At 28.9% G+C, this 22,053-nt stretch overlaps 1 protein-coding gene across 3 annotated transcripts in view; it reads left to right on the forward strand.

The window, feature by feature from the left end:
* The window catches only part of LOC103568270 (uncharacterized), a 113,009-nt gene extending 99,582 nt beyond the window's left edge, over positions 1–13,427 (forward strand). Inside the window, exons 6-8 of one of the 3 annotated variants that reach the window (XM_008545064.3) lie at positions 9,228–9,411; positions 9,499–9,618; positions 10,418–13,427. In XM_008545064.3, the coding sequence (XP_008543286.1) occupies positions 9,228–9,411; positions 9,499–9,618; positions 10,418–10,607 (494 nt within the window). In that variant the 3' untranslated portion in view covers positions 10,608–13,427. The remainder of the gene's footprint in view (positions 1–9,227; positions 9,412–9,498; positions 9,619–10,417) is intronic. The other 2 variants (XM_008545073.3, XM_008545082.3) reach the window with 2 other exon arrangements.
* Positions 13,428–22,053: the final 8,626 nt, after the last annotated feature.

Below are 22,053 nucleotides of genomic sequence, written 5' to 3' on the forward strand. Positions count from 1 at the left end.
ATAATCAACATGCGCATGATTTTCATATGGTAGGTCGGGTTAACCTAAAAAAGTCATGTTTTTATGTATATTTCAAATAGCAATCGGTAGAATCGTTCCGAAAGCCAATAGATTGTGGGAAAAATGATTATAAATTAAAAAAAAAAAGTTTGTCGGCGATCAATAACAAAAGTATAAATATTCAAAGTTATCTGTCTCACAATTTTAAAATTAGCAAAAGCGAATAAGCGATATTTAGTGAAAGAGAAAGAGCAAAAGCGAGAGTGGGCAATAGCACACACTATAGATAACACGACCAGTACCTTAAGCAAACAAATTATCCTGATATGAGATGTTTAGATATAAAGAGTAATACCATGGGCTACATATAAATAAATTACTATGACATAAAAAAATAGGATGTATTTTTTGAATATGAGAAAATATAAAAGGGAGAGAGAGGGAAAGAGATAAAGGGTGGCCATTAGAGTAATAAAAACGGCATATTTTGGATAGGGAAAGATGGCTTGACATAAAATGAAGGCACATCATAGAATGAGGGAAGAACTGCCGTAATTCGATGCTGAGTGTTATAAACCTTCCAGACAGGAACTAACGTCATTAAGATGTACTTAACACCTGCGTTATAATAACTTTTGAGATCAAAAAATTGTTATTATACTATTAACAGTGTCTCGGTGAAGAATTTAGTTATTTACATTTATATTATTATATTATTAAAAAAGAGACATAAAGAATGTAATTTATCGGAAAAATTTCAATAACTGATGCTGGTTATTGCGCAATATCTATATACCTGAAGATAAAATTAGTTGTAGAATTAAGTTTTGCTGTGTAATATGCAAGCTTCGATACGAACCCCTGGCAATGTCGCACTTGGATTTGATGGGACTTTGAACACGTCACGTCTACCCGATGAATACAAGGGGTGGTCCAAATTGCGAGTGCTCTAATGTGAACATCGAGTAAGCGCCACCGGCCTACGGCAACAGACGCTCTAAATAGAGGGAAACTAAATGTCGATATACGTAACAAGCTATATAATAATTATACCCGTAGTTATAAATAATATCCTCGATGTTTTCAAATTACATAATTATTATTTTCTACAATCAATATTACAAATTTAGAAACGGTTATTGCTAAAGAGTGAGTTCAAGATGAGATGATAAATTCTCATTGTGATAAATTTTCAAGCAGAATAAAATGGAATTGACACTTTATTTATATTAGAGTCTACTCACAGTTCTCGACAGAAATCGATAGGAAAATAAAAGAAATAATTCTGACAAATTTATTTCGATTTAATCGTCTGTTTTTATCCAGAATCTTCATAATTTTAGTTTGAAGAGATAAAAACTGTTGATGAATTTTTGAATAATTTTTTATCATCTGATGGATTATAGTAAATTCTGATCCAATGATTACCATTTAAATGGGCTGTAACATCTGTGTTACGACGGGAGTGAAAACAAAAGAAATAACTAAGATTGATGGATATTAATAAGTAATCAAAAATAAATCGCGCAAGTCTTATTTCATATTTTATTACTACTTTTCTGCAAAAGAAAAAAATATATTAATTATTTTTTGTCGTAAATACTATTGCTGATAAAATGAAAACTAAACGACAAATTAATTGATTATTATTTTCAATCTACGACAAAATCTAATTATGTGGCTTATCTATTTTCCCCAAGAAAGAAACTCAATTATTAAATTATAGTCTAACGTTTTATAGTTTCATTAAGGATAATTATTAGTAATGAAGTTTTTCGTTATAAAGAAGTAATGATGGTAAATAGAGGAACTATCTGTTCGTAGAAGACAATTGAAATAATTTCTTTTGTCAACAAGGGTTACTCATCAAAATAAAACCACAGAGCATGACGAATCCTGTTATTGAGAATTCGCTGTGCCAGCAGTGGCCACATTCATTACAACGTTATCTACGTGTCCTCTATTGACAATTAGTCCACGTACATTTTGCGTGCTAACGCTCAATCCAACCACGAAATTACCAGGTAGTCATTGATCTACAAACACTAAAGCAGAGCATCACTGAACTTTATATCAAAATTACAATTACACCCTCGAATAAATTTAAATTGGCTGATTGCAGAAAAAGTTGGTATTTTTTAGTCTATCAAGTTTTAATTTTGTTCAAGTTTTTACAAAACGATTTCGAGATTGTAGGCCATTTATTTAATACGAACCTGAAAATCAGAACGAAAATAAAAAATAAAAAATCTACTGGATTGAAATTTCTGAAATTTCTGGCATAAGTACTAATATGTCAGCCGAAAATTGCAAACCACTCCTCATTTCCAGAACTACACTTTGTCACTCTTAAGTAGTCAAATTAGATCGATTTTTTTCATTTTCAATGCGTGAAAAACATCCCAATCTTCAGATACATCATTTAGTTATGTCAAGCGGCATTATATATAAAAGGAATATTCGGAAAAATGATAAAATAGAAAATATACATATGTATGGAAAAGTACTTGATATATATGCAGTGGATTGCACTTTTGAACTTACACATAAGATGTATTTTGGCTTACAAATCCAATAAATTTTAAAAATCGAAAGATCGTGATTGAGAACAAAAGAATTCCATTTCGTCAGCTAAACCAAACCTCTTATAAACGGCTATTTATATATTCGTAACAATACTTTTAATCCATCCGACAAAAACTTTTCCGTTTGCTTGTGATATTCTATTCTTTATGTCCATACACTCAAGCTTTCAGTTAAACAGAAAAATTCTTCGCGTGCTTTTGCACTATTCGCTGACGTTAGCGTATTGGTAATATTGGAAATATCACGCTCTACTTGCAATACAGTTGAGGGTGAAAGAAAAAAAAAAATAATAACAGTCTTTTCGATTTTACAACGTTTGGAATATAGAACCGAGCTTTTATGCCGCATATTTCTAAGATTCTTTTTATTAAAAAAAATTAGTAATAAAAATATCTGTCCTTAACTACAAGTGAAAAATTTTTACTATGTGATAAAATATTTCTCGCACGTCACTGATAATTTTTTTTTTCGAAATATTGTCTTCAATATTTGACTGTTTTTTTTTTTAGACTTTGTGACGGAATATATGATACTTTTGTTATATAACGATGATATATTTTTTTATATCCTTGAACAATAATCAAAAATTGAAAATTTGTACTAAACTACCAGTACTAAACTAGTTCACTTTTTTTGCCAGTAAATATTTAGAAATTTTTTTTTTATTTATTTAGACATAATATAAATGCTCGAAAATATCGGAGATTATTTATCCATAAAAATCGCTCGCAAATCAGTTATTACGGACCATTTAATGATCGCACACCGTCATAATTTTGGCACGGTCGTTAACGAGAGGAAATATAAAAAAAAAAAAAAGAAAAAATAGATCAATTCTTTCACGCTATCACAGTCTTTTCAGTTGACTGAGCTCAACGATTAGTGTTTTTTCATGCGACAAGATTTATAGAATTTATACAATAGAATTATAAAACAATATATATATATAAATATACGTATATATATATATATATATATATATATATATATATATATATATATATTACTTTATTGTAAAAGTATATCATGCATGATTGTAAATTTAATATGCTTTAAAATATGAAAATATTCCAATCACGCAGCCAAAAAAAAATTTAAACACCATATCATCTCTTTGTAAAAGTAATATGGAATATTACATAGCCATTACCTTTGGGCTTTTTAGTTTGCTTGGAAGAAAAAAAGTTTAACATATCAGACAAAAATGTAAAAGAATATGAAAATAAAAAAGAATGAGAAGGGCAGAAGTAAATCGCTGAGGGAAGTGAATATTTTAGGGATAAATAATTTAAAGGGTATGACGGCTTGGGTAATTTCGAACACTCTTAAAATAAAGTCTCATCAGATAAGCAAAGACAAAATAGCAATTTTTTAGTCTAGAACTTTTTATCTTTTTTGCTTAAAAATTTCACAATCTACATACGATTATTTGACATTTAACTCTTGCGACTACTATTATCGTTTGGGAAGGCTTCCAAAAGCAGTTTTGTAGCAACTGGGCACAAATTTAAACGTAGGACACAAGGGAAATTACGGACTTATCTCGAAAGCTATTAAACTTACTACACAATTCAGTAGACGATATTTATCATTTAAAAGTAATTGGCTGATAATCTGTTATGATTGATTATTAACTAAGTAATCGAGGCTCAAGAATTTTCAATTTATAAAAAACCTATTGAAATAGTTTACATGTTATCTTAGCAGCCAATAATAGTTTCGAGAGCGAAAGTAAACAGAAAAGGTGCAGACCAACTACACTGAAAAAAAATGCTGCCGACGCCATCTAGTTGGTAAATAATAAATTAATTGAACGGGTAACCTGTACGCAAACGAATGGAAAAGAAGAATATTTGGAATTTTTTTTCATTTTCTAAATCGCGTTATTTGAAATAGTTTGAATCATTAGTGAGCATATCAAAATATATGAATACAAAAAAAATTTTCAATGGCGCTTTGGCAGCAGCTTTAAGGAGACAGTAAACATGATGTGGTCTGCGGCAAGCAGCGCCAAGTTTTCACTTTTTATCTGAAGCAAAGACGAATTTAAAAAAATATCTATTTTTCACAAAATGGTGAACTTTTAAAAAAACAGTATTTTTTTCACTAAAAATTCGAATAAAATCTGATGTAGCTCAAAAGACGAATTTATAACTTAAGGAAAATGTTCTAGGCATTTTTTAGTAAAATACGGTTAAAATTTCAAAATAATTGATCAAAAATTTCTTAGCTATACAGTTTGCCAATTTGAAAGTACGTTTTTAAGATAAGCGCATTTAAAATTTCGACTTGTAATATGAGTATTAATAATTGAAACTTTATACTTTTAATTATTCTTCTCTTAGTCTCTAATCCGAGAGCCGTAAAATAACCCCATAAATGGTATTCTCAATGAAAAAAAAAAAAATAGATGTTTTGAAAAACCTAAAAAGGTATCGCGCCTTAAAGAATTTTTTTTTCAATTGAATTCTATGATCCAATACTCAATAAAGTGGTTAATTGATTAATGCTATCAAATTTGAATACATTACCCTGATTAAGAAAAATGATTTTCTCCATGTTAAGTGTATATCTATATATTAGTCGATTCAAATTGTTTTGAATTATTCCAATTCATTTTTCTTAATCAGAGTAATTGACTAATTTAAATGCTGAAACCGCCTAAAATTTTACTTTTTTTTAATTTCTATATTTACAATTATGTAACGTTTAATTTACAAATGATTTCAGTCAATTGTTGATTATTAATATTTCTAATATTGAAGTATACTATAAATTCAGTGATGGAATTCATAGAGCCATAAATAAGCCCAGCAAACTTGCAAACCGACTACCAAACTTGTTAGACTTGTACTCGAAAAGTTTAATTTAGTAACAGACAAGCTTTGCAAGTCTATTCACTAGATCGAACAATGAAACTTGACAATTAAAATGACACAGCTATATACAATACACAATTTGTTGGTGACATTATTTTATTATCTCCAAAAGTATTATTTGAACATGACAAACCAACAGCTTTTTTCTGTAGTAATAATGACATTTTCGATTTTTGTTTTATAAAAAGATAAAAATATGACATAGACTTTGTATCAACAAAATAAATTGCTTTTATCTTAAAAGACAATAAATTGTGATCTTTTATTATTTTTATAAAAAATTATTTGTCAGTATGGTATATGGTCGCTTGCTTGACCAAGCATACAAAGTGGTAAAGTTTATTTTTATCGAAAATAAAAAAATTTTCGAGTATAAAAGGCGTCTGGTAAAAGCCTCTGGAAATATCTCATCTTCACTAATGGGAAGACTCAGTAGTAGTAATCCGACGGGAGTGAATTGTGATGACGGACAAGTTAAGGATGAAGAAAGGTCGTAGACGAGGACCTTTCTGCCTCAACACTCCATATTTTATGAGAGCCGAGATGTGCATCAGGCATTCAGAACAGGCAACTAGTGTTTGTTACATTGTCGATGAGAATGATGAGGCCTGAAATTAAAGTAGGGATGACAGTCAAAAGAAGGGTGACATGCTTATGTACCATCTGTGGCTCAAAACTTTAGAGTATTAGCAAGTGAATATAACACCTGGGATAGTTATAAATTTTTAGTGTAATAATTAATTATTCAATTCTTGAATATAAATTACTGAGAATGTAAAACCAATGGAATAGTAACAAGTATTCGTATTTAATTTATCGATTATCGAAGTTATAATTAACTGCATATTAAACATATTTTTACAGTGCACAAGTCTCAATACCGCAACATTTCCTATTTTAATTTATCCACTTCCTATTGTGTCCAATAGTAATTTTCTTTGTCTTCTCGCTTCTTCATATACCCTCAGATTCTTTTTTGACAAAATTTAAAACCCATTTGTCTGCTCTTTTCATTTTCTCTGCTGTCAAAAAGTAGATACACCATTGGAGTCTGTTCGTGACTAGAAATTTCCCAAGAGATTTTATGGAGCATCCAGCACGTGGCTCGCTCCAGTTTCCACTCACCCAACTACTGTCTATGCAAGTGATAGGAATGAGTGAATAGGGAGCAATCGAGTGAGAGAGATATACGTCCTTTGCCTATGGGTGATCTGCCACTTTCTCTCAATCTGATGGCGACTATCTTCAAAACTTATCCTTCAGAGAAGAAAAATTTCTGTGCTAATATTGTCAATACTTGTCGGCACATAAATCTCAGATTAAAGCGTGCGCGCTTTTGCAAAATTTCCTACCGCGCCATAGGCGCGTTAACTATTCATATCTTGAGCAATAAAAATAATTTTTTCGAATATCTTCAGTTTCTGGAGTAAAAATAATTCATTTTGACTGATCCACGTTCAAATTTTCAATGACATCTTGCTAACTTTGCTGTATGGTAACAATTTATTAAAACAATCAAGGCTCAAAGTAATGGAATTAACTTCAATTTAATTGAAATTCATATCAATGTAAAACCATCGAGTTTCTGTTCCTGACACTTGACAATTCATTGAAATAATTTGCGCGTTGGTTCATTGAGGTTTTATTCCATTCAACACTGACATTCACCTAATTCCATTTGCTCTTTCCTTTCCTTCGACGTATATTAGATTTTTGAAAACCGTGTAATTGTCTAGAGCCTAAGTTTTCACGCTGGTGACGTAGAATCGTATAATACTAAAGCAAATCCATTTGGAATCGTTTATTTTTTTTTTTTTTTTTTTTTTTTTTTTTGTATGATACGTTTTCCACTGCGCCAATTTTTTCTTCCATTTCCCTGAGGACTAAGTTTCAAGGACAAGAAGACATTGATTGAAACGTATCTCCGTCTACCGAGGATATTAAAAACGGATAGAATAGAATGAGCTGATAAAAAAAAAAAGCAATATTCAATTAAATTGTTCAAAAAATGTTCGAATAAAAGTCATTAGAGATACATATTTTGAAACTCACAAATCGAATGGATGATTGCAATTATCGATAATCGGTTAATTATCAAATAGATAAAATTAAATAGAAGTAAATCTTACACAATAGGAGTAAAATGGACGTTACAGATTTGTTTAAATTTCAATTACAAGGGGTAAAATGGGTTGTACCTAATTTATTATTTGTTGTTAATATAAAAAAATTTTTTTTTCCATTTCGAGCAAAGAAGAAGCTTATAAAAATAAATATATATCAATGTAGTTGGAGAAATAAAAGTGAAAGATAATAAAAGCGAAAGTAGCTTAAGCGAATTGGCCAACAGAGTCATAAGATTAAATTTAATAAAACAGACAACGCCAATCTCGAAAAGTAGATACAAGGCTTGATTTTCTTTAATATTTAATACCACGCGGTTATAAGAGTTGGGAATAAAGTGAAACAAGAAAATAAATTTACGGAGTTTGAATGGGAGAAAGAACCACGAAAGTTGAGAGAAAAATGAAAAAGACCCGAGGTTTCTAGAGGATATTTAGAGTACAATATATATACATATTGTCTGGCAAAAGTAATGAGGGTTTTTTGCTTAAAAATTGTGATATCGTCACGAAGACAATTTCCAATCACGTTATGTTAGAAAATCTTTAACTCAACGATACAGCTGTCAGACCAATTTCTTCGTACCTGTATCACGGCACACAAAAGTTAACTGCTAAAAGATTGCCACAATCTAAATAAAATTACAGTTGAGTTCGGGTTTAGTTGCTCGTCGTTTCATATATTATTCAAACCTATACATCAAGTCACCATAAAAAGTTTATCTGGTAGACGTATCTAGACATAAATATATACACATTTATTGCAGCTTGTCATTTTTTATTTTATTACTACTAATAGTAATCTATCCTCATAAATTACTTCCGTATCGCACAGGTGCTAAAAATGTGGGATAGGAATTATTAAAAATTAGTAAAACTCAGTTGCATTAGCAAAAGTAAAAAAAAGTTTGCTACCAATTTTTGACTCGTGGAAAAAAAAAGTACTGCAACAAAATGCAGTCCTGTGGGAGCGATAAGACAAAAAGATAAGGAACAATTTCCATGTACTAATTTTTTTGTCAGTCCAGAAGTTTCAAAATTTGAAATTTGTTTCAAGTTTTGAAAAAAAATTATAATTCTGGATGTGTCCTATTGCTGTAACATGAAAATCCTGTTGCCGCAACAGGATTTTATTCCACAGGATTGCGTTCTGTTGCAGCGCCAATTTGTTTTTCGTATAGTGTACTAATATACAAAAAAAAAAACTATTTCATGTCTTTATTTTTAGTGATGATTCTCTTATTTTTTTATTTTTCTTTGGAGATAAACGATTTTCATGCGAAAACTTTTACATCTTAAAAATTTAAACTAAACGTGTATATACGTACATATGATCAATAGATTCATCTCATACGAATTATTAAAATGACAACTCGAATATTATATTAATTATTAACATAAAAAATAAAAATATAGAAAAGATTATAAAGGAAAAGAATTGCTCGCAATAAAAAAAAAATAAAACCCTGGTATGTGTGATAGTATCTAACACGATTTTAAGTCACTCTAGGGAACGATTGCTATTTGACCCGATTATCATGGCTCGTAAAATTCGTGGGTTGTTGGTTTCGCGATACGACAACAAGAGGTTGAGAAAAAAGCCCGACGCGACGTCTAACTGGCGGGTGACTCATTTCAGGCGGCAGCATGGCGCGTCCAAAGATGACGCTTAACTTGGATGCGAATGGTGGCAATGGAGGAAATGGAGCTCTACAACTATTGAAAAAACCCGGTGGATTGAGCCTTGGACTGCCCCTTGAATTAACAACCAGTCGAGCATCCGCTGACCTCGTGGACGTGGAATTACCACTTGAAAGACAAGGGTAACTGCCAATTAATTTAACAATTCTAATTGTTTTTAGATCATACAAATAAATATAAACACTATTTTATGATTGATTAACTTTTAGGTGGTATCATGGATCAATAACGAGAATAGAGGCTGAGGCTGTTCTTCGACTTCTCAGAGAAGGAAGTTACCTAGTCAGGAACAGCGAATCTACAAAGCAAGATTACTCGTTGTCATTGAAGTAAGTCAGCAAAACTTTTTATGAAATAACATCAATCTTTAAATTCCTCATACCTTTGTGTTGAAATTCACATTTTATTTGAGATACATCAGAAATCTTTGTAGTTCTTTCAAACTCTTCAAAGTTTCATCTTATTTTGTAAATTCACTTGAATGATAAATGCAAATATATGTATGCATATTCATGTGTACACGGAAAGAATTTTATGATAACAATTGCAATATGTTATGGGAATAGTTCTGAAATATCGATTATAGAAACGACACCCATAAAAATTATGGTAACCATTCCTTTTTAGATAGTTTTCATTCCTATGCAATATGGGAATAGTTCCTATGAAATTATGGTAATAGTTTCTATGGCATTATGGTAACCATTACCATATATTATGGGAAAAATTACCATAATAGTATAAGAAGAATTATCATAATATTGCAAGAACGGTAACCATGAAATAGAGTTTATTTCCATACATATCTCGTAACCGTTACAATGGGAATATAGGATCTATGATTAAGTGATTATGGGAACTACTTCCATAAGAATGGTAATTATTACCATAGTTCAATTACCATAATCGTTTTGATATATAGGAACGATTACCATAATTATAGAAATCAGTTCTATAGTTATGAAAACTTTTCCCAGAGATTATGGGCATATAGCCTATAATTCCTAGTAATTATTACCATAATATTTTGGGTTGATATTTCATAAACATTCTAGAAACGGTTACTATAATTTTCTCTCAGTGTTATAAACACATGTATGATTTATTCGTTTATTTTCTATTTTACAGGAGTGCCCGTGGCTTTATGCACATGCGAATACAGAAGAATGACGAATTAAATGGTTACATTTTGGGACAATTTAGCAAACCATTTGACAGCATACCTGAAATGGTTCGTCACTTTAGCGTCAACCGTCTTCCCATACGTGGCGCTGAGCACATGTGTCTTTTGCATCCAGTTATAGCCCAACTTTTGTAGCGCTTCTATCGAAGCGCCCTGTAAGGCGCTATATTTTTTCACTGAAGGCGACAGATTTAATGACCCCGAGTTATAAATTCGCAAAGGATTCTTTATCGATGCTTTTCGACATTAAATGATATCAAAAATAGTCAGAAAGTCAGCCCTAAAACTTCCCGCTGTCTACAAAATTAGAATCGTTATTTAAATCGTATTTCAATCAGATTTTCAAAAACTTTATATTTTAATATTCCAACATTTACTTGTTTTCGAAATTTAATTTGCGCTTACTACAAATTTTCCGTGGACTTGAGTTAAAATTATCGATTTTGGATTCGGATAAATTACAATTTTTTTTTTTTTAAATTAAAAATTTGACAGCGGGAAGTTAAGAAAAAAATAATATTTGAAATGATGGTAAGTAATGAAATATTTGGTCGTTAATTTTCTCTAATTTGCTTTAATTTATATTCGATTTAGTATCCTGAGCATTACAATGACTTGTTTATTGAGTGAAAGAGAATCGCCTGTAAGAGGACAATAATTTGAGCCATTGGGATACTACGTTGTCAGAGAACCATGATAAATTTTATGACAGTACAAAGAAAAATAAAATAAATTTGCGCAAGCAATGTAAACTTATAAAAAATCATAATTGTCACAATTTCAAATCACCAAAATTTATAAAAAAAAAAAAAAACAAAGGTGATAGGAGAGTTAATGTTTGATCGCTTTTTTAAAGTCAAATTCAACGTAGATTTCCACTCGTATATTTCGAATTAAGTGTAATTTTTTAATTCTCATTAATAGAAAAAAAAAGTTGTTGAATACAACAGTATATAAAATATGAATTATTCAGGGAAATTTTCAATTTTTGGTATGATTGTTATTTTTATGTGAATAAAATAAGGCACTCGTACGTCCAAATATAATCTAGCTGTCTTCCCCAATAAATAGCGCAAACTACCTCCGCTAAACTTGATATCAGATTAAAAAATCATTTTTTAAAATTTTGACTTTAAAAAATAACGAAAAATTTATCTGCTGAATAAAACAAACCATTAAATTGAGTGGTTAACAAATGGAAGAGAAAAATAAATATTTATATGAAATATCATAATATTTATGCAAGCAAGAAATAGAAAAATTAACTCAAGTATGTATAATATTCATGATTTGAAATATCATCCACACCCACTTCATGATAACTCTTTGTAATAAAAAAAAAAAGAAAAAAAAAAATAATAACGAGAAACTCGTATAAAAATAAGTTTATACTTATTTATATTCATGAACATAAGATATATATAATATATATACCTATATACGAATTATATTAATGATATTATTTACTGACGATTTGATGCATATTATTTTAACCAGATTTGAATGTCAACCGAGATTATTTATTAGCACCCGTACAAAAATGAAAAAATACAGACAATCTGACGTTTATAGCAGATTTTTTTAAACGTATGGTCAACATACAAAGAATTTGAATTGACTGATTATTTATCTATGATAAATCAATTATTAAAACTTTCGTTAAATTTTTATACAATCGCTACAAAAGAAAAATAAATCATATATGGAGCATATGTGAAAAATATACAGGAATATATGATGCACATTTCGAGCATCTATAGATCATACATGGACATATATGTAGAACCTCTGGATCATGTATATGAAGCCTATAGGGAGCATCTATGAATCATATATGGGCATGTATGAACCAGATATGGGAATATATGATGCATATAGAGTAAGATGTATATGAAGCTTATATGCAGCATAAATTTAGCATATATGTAAAACCTATGGATCATATATTGAAGTATATGATGCACATATGGGAATATATGAATCATATACGCAGCATAAATGGTGTATATATGTAAAACCTATGGATTATATATAGGTATATGGGTATATATGTAACATCTATGAATCATATATAGGTATATAGGTATATATGAAGCATATGTGCTCATATATGGTTAACTTTCATATATGACCATATATAACTCATTTTTCACGGATATGGTTACTTTGATTTTGCTACAAATAAAATCGTGCCCCAAAGATCATTATTATATATTATATCAAGTACGAATTGTTAATAATTGTCAAAAAAAGTTTTACAAGGTTTTAATGATAGATTGATTACAGAAAATTAATCTACTTAAATTCTTTGCTTGTTACTCATATTTTTTGACGGATATAATGAAACTATACGATTGTAATCTCACAAGAAATCGATGTATCTTATATTTTTTTGTTTTTGTATGAGTGCTAATAATAATTTTATAATTATATTTACTATATTAATTTAAATAGTAAAATAAAAAATGAATTCCCATTCATTATACAAGTAAATTTTCCATGAAAATTAATCGTAAAAAATTATGCTTGCAGAAATTAAAAAGTAAATTGTTATGTAAAAAATCATGCCAAACTAAAACTTCCAAAAATATAAATCCTAATTAATGACAGCTTGAATACATTCTAGTCACATAATTTAGTTATATGTCATTATAAATATATTATGGTTATTTTTATTTGTTGATAATCATGATGATCCATAAATTAAGGATCATCCGTCCGACATAATATTATTGAAATATTAATGTGTTATACGAATGTGGTGCAACTGATACATATTTTTTCATGTGATAATAATTTATTACAGAATATTAGCCTAGTTTTAATCTGTGATTTATTAATGCTCCATTACACTGTGTATTTATTATTAAATATAATCACTTTAATTGTCATTAATGTAAATTTAATTATGTACTTCACTATTAATTACTTTATAACACTTACATTTAATTATTAACAAAATTGTAATAACAATTATTATTATTAAATTTATTTATAAATATTTGCCATCATAATTTTTGTGTTATTCTATAGTATATATATATATATATATATATATATATATATATACATATATATTAATGGTGTGTGAATCGTGCTCGAACTGAATCAAATATAACAATTCGAAATTTTCCTAATTATTCGTCAATTTTAGAATCATCTGAAAGCTATTTCTTTGCAGATTGGCAACTGAGCTCTATTTACACCTTTCAAAATTTTAAATTTTTGAAAAAAATATTACAATTTTAAGTTGTTAAAAAGAATGATTTTTAAATTATTTATAAATTTCCAAATAATTCGTAAAGTTTCTAATGATTCGAAAATTTATGACTGATTCAAAAACTTACTAATAATTTGGAAAATTTGGAACAATTCATAAAATTGCAAATTATTTTAAAATTCACGAGCAATTAGGAAAATTTCAAATTATTCAAAAATTTCGAAATTCCAATCGAACAATTCGTTTTGATTCGATTCGAATAATTGGTACGTATGAATTATTCGCATACTAATATACATGTATATATATATATATATATATATATATATATATATATATATATATAATTTAAATAAATTATTGGTGAGTGAATGCACAATTAAATTTAATAAATTCCAATTATTTTACTTTCCAATTAAAAAAAAAAAAAAATACGTCCTTGTCCGTCGAATTTGTAACATAAATAATGAGAAGAAGACAAGATAATTAAAAAAAAAAAAATACTAGTCACTAAATCTGGGACTAAGTGGAACTAAAAAAAAAATGTATAAAGTTGTGTGAAACAATCGATAAGTTAAAATTTATACTACACTCATATTTTTCTATTTTTGAAGTATATCACTCACTTTGTTCATAGATTTATACAACAATTATCGCTAATGAATTTTCAATCATTTAATCACTTTATTTTATAATTAACATGACTAATTTAAGCGACCAGTATTATTAATTACAAATCGTAATGCATATCGACATTTAAATTTTCATTACAAATAAATAAAGTATATATATACATATATATAAATATATATGTATATATATACTGATTGTATTTATAAAAATAACGGGTTGTACGACAAATGTTTCACGTGTTAATTTAATTATAAGGTTTCATAATTCATGTTAAACATTTAGTACTAGATATTAATTACCATTTAGAAAAATAATCATATTAATCATCTTACGCTATCGTACTATATAATAAAGATAAAATACTAACGTGTAGATACTCCCTGTACCTTAAAATTTATATGACGTAGAACAACTCCGATATACTTATAATTATTAATTATTATTATTAAATTATTTAAATTAATAAAAAAAAGTATAGTTTTAGGTCATGTAGGGCCTACTATTATATTAGTGTATCCTCAGTAAGACATTTATTTGATTTATAGAATAAAATATAAGATCATGTTCAGTACAGTAGAATCTGGTTGTAAGCGACTGAAGGCTACACTCTCGTAAATTTAATTTTTTCCTGTAAGTAAGAGTATAGACAAAGATTGTTTGCAACCAGATTCTACTGTTCATAACCTTAATGTAGTTATTTATGTAACGTAAGCGGATTATAAAAATGGGCCGTGCAATACTTAACAAGTTGAAGTACGAATATTTTTGTTGTTGCAACAGACCAAAGATGTTTCAATAATTTGTTAGGACTTAATAATGTACTCTTTTAAATTCCCGTAATTAGTTATTAATAATAATAATAATAAAATATTTAATAAATATCTATAAAATTATTTCATTGCTTATTATTATAATTAATATACATATTTATTGATTTGGTTACTTATCGTTTATTATTTTTCATTTTTAAAAATTCTAGTCATTATTTTTTTTATAGCATTTTGATCGGCCTAGTTTACTTTCAAAGCTCCTTTATTATCAGTAATAATCGGAAGTATATTTTTAGAATTTAATGATTCCGTGAGAATTTGCTTCTAATGAGTAAAAAATAATTTTATTATTATTGTTATTTTTTTATTTTAATTACAGTACAACCTCGTTTAAGTTATCTCCCCTTTATTTGTTTTTGCTGGTTTCGAAATGGTACCCCCACTCGAGTTCCACTCACGAAGTTTTTCAGTTGTCGTAAAGAGTCTTCTGCAGTCCTTGTATAAGTTAATCAAGTATGTACGTGGATAATTAATTAATTAATGTAACGGGCCGAAGTCCACCTCCGTCTTACCGGAGGCTGTTTCCTCGCCTATTTCAGGCATACACGCGTTGCGTAACATCCCTATTTTCCATCATAATATAGCAATAGCGAAACATGAGAATAAGCTCACATTAGCTTACCCTGAACATGCCATTGTCAAAACTATGCCCTGATTCATTACTAAGTTATGAGTAAGAACAGGATTTTTTCCTTAATTTGAATATATAACAGTTAATAATTAGTGATGTCAAATTGTTGATATTACAGCGAAAAAATTGGTCGTATAGAAAAATTTTTCAAGTAAAAGTTGTTCAAAATGCAATTTTATAAAAAAAATGTCTCTTATAATGTTTTCTTAGGATTAATAAGGGAGCCGTAATTTCAAAATTGATTTTCATAATTAACAAAAATTTGAATCATTCATTATGAATCTTAATTTTGGAATTACGGTGAAAATATCAGTCATATGAGAAAATCATAAGAAACCTTTTTTTTAGAAAATTACAATTCCTACAACTTTTGTTTAAAAACTTTTTTTATAAGACCAATATTTTCGCCGGAATATCAAATATTTGAACCATTAATTTCAAAATTAAAGCAAAAATCTTGTCCCTGGTGATAAGTATGTACGTCGATAAATTACGAACGTCACTAACTCATTAAGTAAGTCATTTCCAAGAAATTTTTCTTCTACAGCCCCTACAGTAACATAACGAGGTTGTGCTGTATTGCATTATTATAGATTTATCAAAAAAATTACCGATTGATTTTTTTTCGACTCTTGACGTCCTAACGAAATTTTACTTGATCTATACTTCTGTTCTTTATGATTTTGTGGTCGCTGAGTTGCTGTTTCAAACTTTTCATAAGACTGATGTTGATTTATTGATGTCAAGACTGATTGGTTATTGAACGCAGAACAACATACATTTTTTTCTGGCTTACATACATTAGGTCTGGGTGTATTTAATATTTCTGGATTTAAAATTTCTGGGTTCCATTCAACCGGATAATTTTCCGTTCTCATAATTCTTTGCTGTGGGGTCGTAATTGTGTGGCTTCCACCGCAGTATCGATTACAAAAATATTCTCTGTATTGAATAAATTTTTATAAAAAAAATTAAATCCTTAAAAAAAAATTATAATTTTGTTTTAAATTTAAATGTCATCAAAAAATTACTTTGACGATTTATCAACTAAATTATTTCTTCGTGTTTTCTTCCTACGGGTCTCTTGTATTGCAGCAGTAAACTGATTAATGTTTTTACCAGGAAATTGTTTTAATTGTTTTTTCATTCGATGCATACTATACGCTAAATAAGGCTTACTATTATTATTTCCATTGTATGACATTAGATTGTTTTTATATATAGGACCTTGATCCATTCTCATAGTGACATTTTTATTGCAAGATATACACGATACATCACTAGAATTGAATCAGTGAAATCAGTAAAATATATGTATATATTTATATAAACTATAATATTACTTAAGAATTTTTTTAGTTCCAGCTGCTTCATTTTTACGTCGCTCTTCTTCTAAATCCTCCAATTTGTCGTGTACCACTTGTAGCTGATTATTGATAAATTCTTCAATAAGTGATAATTCAGTTCTATCGAGTTTGTTATTGATTTCCTGTTGAACGTTGTTTAATGTAACTTTCCATGTTTTTTCCTGTTCCGTTAATTTGGATATCGCATCTTCTACATTTCGAGTTATATCATAGCACGTCGATTGAAAACGGTCATAAGAAACCTAAATAGTTTTTCTATCAATGATCTTACTTTTAGGACTACAGAAATTATGTAAGAGAATGGTCTAATTATTGAAGTCATTTGTAAAAAATTAAAATTATACTTGACAAAAGCTGAAGATAAAAATAGGGAATTTTCATAACTGCAGACTGTAAAAAATCCAAAGTGAATTCGGAGTTATTATGGATTTTATTTAAATCCATATTCACTCTGATTTGGAGTTTAGATTTTAAAATAAACTCTCCTTCCAAGAAAATTTGACTCCAGGGATTAAATACACGGACATCCGGTTCAAATTAACTCCGGACTTAATCAGCGTTCACTCCGAAAATTTTTTACAGTTCATGATGACCAAAAAATAAAAAAATTTGATAACTACTTTTCTGTTAACGACATCAGTATCCGCTTTTTCTGTTAATGCATCTTCCAGATCCTCTTTGTCTGCTTTTAAAATTTTCAGTAATTCTATTTGTTCAATTAAAATCTAAAATTTATGATATATATACTATTATTAACTACATATTTTTGTGAAATAAAATATTTGCTAGTATTTACATTTAGTTTTTCCTTCTCATTATTATACATAGCATCCGATTGTTTCATTTTATCGATGTCATTCTGAATATCGTTCACACTCGCAACAAGCTGCTGAATTTCTTCAACACAATTTGATTGATTAATATTTTTCAGATCATCAATTACTTTTATTTTCCGTTCCAATGCTGCGATACGAGATTCCAGATTTTTTATAATTTCGTTGTGATTTTTTTTTGAATCTCCAATGACTCCTATTGATTTGCTTTTTCGTCTATTATTTCCAGTGATAAAATTGTTATCGGTAGTGTCAAGTTCTTTAGAACCAGGGAGAGATGTATTGCTGGTTATCGATGGAGATGTTTCTGCAGCATTATTGTCAACAATATTACCACTTTTTATGTTTTCATCAGTTGGACTTCTTCTATCAGCTTTTAATTGTTTTACTTGATGACGAATTTTATTAACATCTTGTTTAGTTTGTGCTACTTCGTCTTTCAAGGTTTCGACATCGAGCTTTAGCTCATGAAGATCAAGGCTTCCTGTAATGAAAAATTATTTAACCAATTCAAGTTAATAAACTTTTTTTCCCGCCCTTAATAGCCAAGTTCGAACTTTTCAATTTTTAACTACAGTATAAATTACACGTCAGCCATAATCTGAAGACAAATTGACATAAATTTGTCATCAAGTTGTTGCAAAAAATTTAAGAGCAAGTTATTTTTAAATTGACAGCAACTGGGCGTCATTTAACTTGAATGTAAATTTTTTCAGTCATTCCCTAGTAGCAAAAGTTTGACATCGGAAAAATTAAGTGTCGAATATTTGCGATCAACTTGAAGACAATTTGTCAGCCACTCCACCCTTTCTAACCGTTGGCTACAAGTTGACTTCCTTTTCCAAAAATGACGATAATCAATTGCCGAAACTTGACATCAATTTATTGCTTGCACATTTCACGTCAAATTGATGTTAACTTATGGAACGTTACCATTATCTTAACTGTCATAGTTTTTACGTGAAATTGCGGCGGTAAACTGATGTCAACTTACCATCTACTTGGCTATTAGGGACTTTATACTATATGGTAAAATTTTGTATGTACCATGTTCACTAAAATGTGATTGCGCCTTATCTTTATCTGCTGCCAACATATAAGCAGTAGTTACTGAACCAGAAATTATTCTTGCTAGCGATGATTTGCCTTCAGTTTTAGAATTTATCTCTTCATTATCATCAGTTTCATTTGAAATTGATGGATCATCCATATTTTTATTTGCTGCCAACATATGAGCCGTAGTTACTGAACCAGAAATTATTCTTGCTAGTGAAGACTTGCCTTCAGTTTTAGAATTTATTGATTCATTGTCATCAGTTATACTTGAAACTGATGGATTATTTTTATCTTTATCTACTGCCAACATATAAGCAGTAGTTAATGAACCAGAAATTATTCTCGCTAGTGAAGACTTGCCCACAGTTTTAGAATTTATTGATTCATTGTCATCAGTTATACTTGAAACTGATGGATTATTTTTATCTTTATCTACTGCCAACATATAAGCAGTAGTTAATGAACCAGAAATTATTCTTGCTAGCGATGATTTGCCTTTAGTTTTAGAATTTATCTCATCATTATCATCAGTTTCATTTGAAATTGATGGATCATCCATATTTTTATTTGCTGCCAACATATGAGCCGTAGTTACTGAACCAGAAATTATTCTTGCTAGTGAAGACTTGCCCACAGTTTTAGAATTTATTGATTCATTGTCATCAGTTATACTTGAAACTGATGGATTATTTTTATCTTTATCTACTGCCAACATATAAGCAGTAGTTAATGAACCAGAAATTATTCTTGCTAGTGAAGACTTGCCCACAGTTTTAGAATTTATTGATTCATTGTCATCAGTTATACTTGAAACTGATGGATTATTTTTATCTTTATCTACTGCCAACATATAAGCAGTAGTTAATGAACCAGAAAGTATACTTGCTATAGATTTATCCACCGTTTCAGAATTTATTTTTTCATTATCATCAGTTTTACTAGAAGTTGATGAATGTTCACTCATATTTAAATTTTTCATTTTAATTTCATTCAATTTTTCAGATCCATTATCACTAGAACTTTCATTCTTTTCACTCGGTTTCTGTTGAGTTTTAGCAGATTTGTCCTGTACATCTATTAGATTTTCTAATTTCTCTACTTCGCTATTAATATTCTTTACATCTGTTTCTAATTTAGTAAGACGATCATTAAAATTCACAGGCTCTTGAGGCACTTGGATGTTTGAATCATTTTCTTGGTTTTGTTTCAATGGAGAAATATTTTTTTCTTCACTTTTAATTACATCTTGTAACAAGGTCATTACCTTTGATTATAAAACCGTTTAATAAATGTGTAACAACTAGAGGTGTGCAAATAGTTCGAACTTACGAACTATTCGCATCAAATTGAATAGAATAATTCAAATTTTCAAATAATTCGAAACTTTTCATAATATTCATAAGTTTTCAAATCATTCGAAATTTTACGATTAAGTGGAGCTTCGAATAATTCAAAAAATTTTCTTTTGACCGACTTAAAATTGTAATATTTTTTCCAATAAATAAAATTTTTGTCAGAGGTAAGTAGAGTTCTACCCTGTTTAAAAAATCTCATAGTATCCAATAAATTTTCATAGAGATTTTATAAGAATGAATGAGTTCTATGAGAAGTGCTATAGTTAAGTATAGGGTCTTATACATACAGCTATAAGAATCTATTGTATTTTTTAAGCAGGGTATTTAAATAAGCTCGATTTGAAAAGTTACAAATAATTCGAAAACCCAAAAAATTAGTGAATAGTTTGAAAAATTACGAATTGAGAGTTTCGAATTATTCAAAAATTAAAATTTTTAAATTCGATCACGATTCGCATACTCGTAGTAAGTACACGGAAAATAGAATAGTGGAAAAATTACATTATTTCTGAGACGTATTAATCATTACGAATTTTCTCAGTCCATAATAGCGTATCATTCAACTAAAAATACATTAGAAACTGTAAAATTTGGTATCTATAACACTAACTACTCTATTACAAGGAGTACCCAATTATCGCAGTTTCAAACTTCAATGCATGAAGTTTTTTATACGAGAGCCCTGTTTTTCCACTAAAGACTAGTTTTTCAACTCTTTTTTCCGTGTACTTAAATGTATATAATTATCACGTACTTTACTAATTCCTTGTTCACTTGCATCAAGTCTTTTGTTGATATTAATAATACTCCACATATCATTCAGTGGATCTGCTCGACCTGTTTTAATACGTTCAATTATTTCCGGATTAGTTGCCAAGTCTTCGAGCGATTGAAACTGTTGTTTAAGTTTTTCAACTGTATCATTCAACTTTTTAAATCCCAGTGCACTCGGAACTAACCCGTCTTTTATCGGCTCAACAAAAATAATTGATTGACAATTATCTTTAATTCCCTTTCCAATTTTTTGTTTCAACCCTTTTGTTTTTTTTATAACTGGAGTTTCAAAATTTTTTTCACTAATTGGCGAACTTGAGGTACCTTCACTAGATTTATCTTTTGTGATTGAACTTTTTGAATCGGTTATATAAACTTCGACAGCTGGAATTGAAGTATCAGGAGTATGGTCACGTTGGGTAACATTACCTTCACTGTCAGTGATACTATATTCGTGTAAATAAACACTTGGTCCTGTATTCAATGACGAAATTATTGTCTAAATATTTTATAAATAAATTAAAAAAATAGTTTAATAGTTATTTGATGTTAATATATGTTATATATTTTTACTTGGAGTCGAGTCGCATCATCGCCTCGATATTCGACTTTTGAATTAGTCAAATTTATTTGATGAAGTAGAACATGGAGAAAATTGTGAAGAATGTTTAGATTAATAGATCCTACCTATAGTGGAAATTTTTGATAAATTTTTTGTAATATTTTGAATAATAATAAAATTTATTACCTCGGGAGTTCCAAGTGCTAAGTCAAGCATTTGAGGTAATGAGACTTGAAGACTTACTGTATTGTGCGTCATTTTACTAGTTTAATTTTACAGACTAATGAGTTTAAATGTGTAAAAAAAAAAAAATATGGTTA

Source organism: Microplitis demolitor, chromosome 1, assembly GCF_026212275.2.
Source record: "Microplitis demolitor isolate Queensland-Clemson2020A chromosome 1, iyMicDemo2.1a, whole genome shotgun sequence".
Taxonomy (NCBI): Eukaryota; Metazoa; Arthropoda; class Insecta; order Hymenoptera; family Braconidae; genus Microplitis; species Microplitis demolitor.